Here is an 811-nt window from a genome sequence, read left to right as displayed (position 1 = left end):
AGGGGCACCAGGTTAACTGGGGGAGGCCGTGCCCACCCATGTCCCTTCCTGGCTACGCCCGTGAGTATAACTCTGCTTTTATTAGATACTTTATACAAGATTTCAGTCCTTTAACAAACTTTATCTTTTGTAACTGGCAGAGAATATTAATATTTCACAGAATTTTAAAAACACGTATAATTTTAAAATGAAACCGTGTTAACAAATGGCGTCGAATGATATATCGAATGGAAAATAAATAGATCAAACTGCAGGACACTCGTTATAACGAATATTCTGTTTAATTGACACAATTTTCTATTTATTAATTCAAGCCGCTACTGTATAAATACATGTCATACAAAATTCCCTATACCAGATATCGTTAACAATGATGAAGACTGCCATATTCATTTGTTTCTCTGTGTTGTTCCTGAAAGCGAATTCTGAAAAATCTGGTGAGTATCTTTAAAGTTAGCCCATAAAATATCTATTTAATTTTAAAAGTACATAATATAAGTAATATTGATTTATATTTTCTTGATATTTTCAGAATGTTGTAAAGTGACTGTAAATCCAAACGAATGTTACAATAGATTTCGACAATGGTTTTTCAATACCACTAGTGGACAATGCGAACAATTCGATGATGGAGGATGCACTACAAGTTGTAATAACTTCAGTACTTGGGATAGATGTTGTCGGGCTTGTATAATAGACACAGGCAGTAAGTAAATTTATTCGATAAAATGAATATGTTGCATAACATGTATAAATTAAATAATTTCTTTTAGAATGTTTTCCTGGTTATGAAGAATATTAAATAGATTTT

The 811-nt window shown here is 31.6% G+C and overlaps 1 protein-coding gene across 1 annotated transcript; it reads left to right on the top strand.

Annotated features, from left to right (window-relative positions):
* The first annotated feature begins 355 nt into the window (after positions 1-355).
* On the top strand, positions 356-811 carry LOC111624911 (kunitz-type serine protease inhibitor homolog alpha-dendrotoxin-like). Its single transcript, XM_023367894.1, has 3 exons — positions 356-437; positions 533-706; positions 774-811. The coding sequence occupies exons 1-3, from the start codon at positions 371-373 to the stop codon at positions 800-802; spliced, it is 270 nt and encodes an 89-aa protein (XP_023223662.1). The 5' UTR covers positions 356-370; the 3' UTR covers positions 803-811.

This window comes from Centruroides sculpturatus, unplaced genomic scaffold (genome assembly GCF_000671375.1).
Source record: "Centruroides sculpturatus isolate CEXI.00-Female unplaced genomic scaffold, Cexi_2.0 scaffold408, whole genome shotgun sequence".
NCBI lineage: Eukaryota > Metazoa > Arthropoda > Arachnida > Scorpiones > Buthidae > Centruroides > Centruroides sculpturatus.
Note: the sequence above shows the minus strand (reverse complement) of the source record. Positions and strands in the feature narration are given on the sequence as shown.

Bases quoted from the DNA above. Each gene is read 5' to 3' on its own strand.
- LOC111624911 (XM_023367894.1), top strand. From the start codon at position 371: ATGATGAAGACTGCCATATTCATTTGTTTCTCTGTGTTGTTCCTGAAA. The intron at 438-532 runs GTGAGTATCTTT...TGATATTTTCAG, and splicing joins AGCGAATTCTGAAAAATCTG to AATGTTGTAAAGTGACTGTA. The intron at 707-773 runs GTAAGTAAATTT...AATTTCTTTTAG, and splicing joins TTGTATAATAGACACAGGCA to AATGTTTTCCTGGTTATGAA.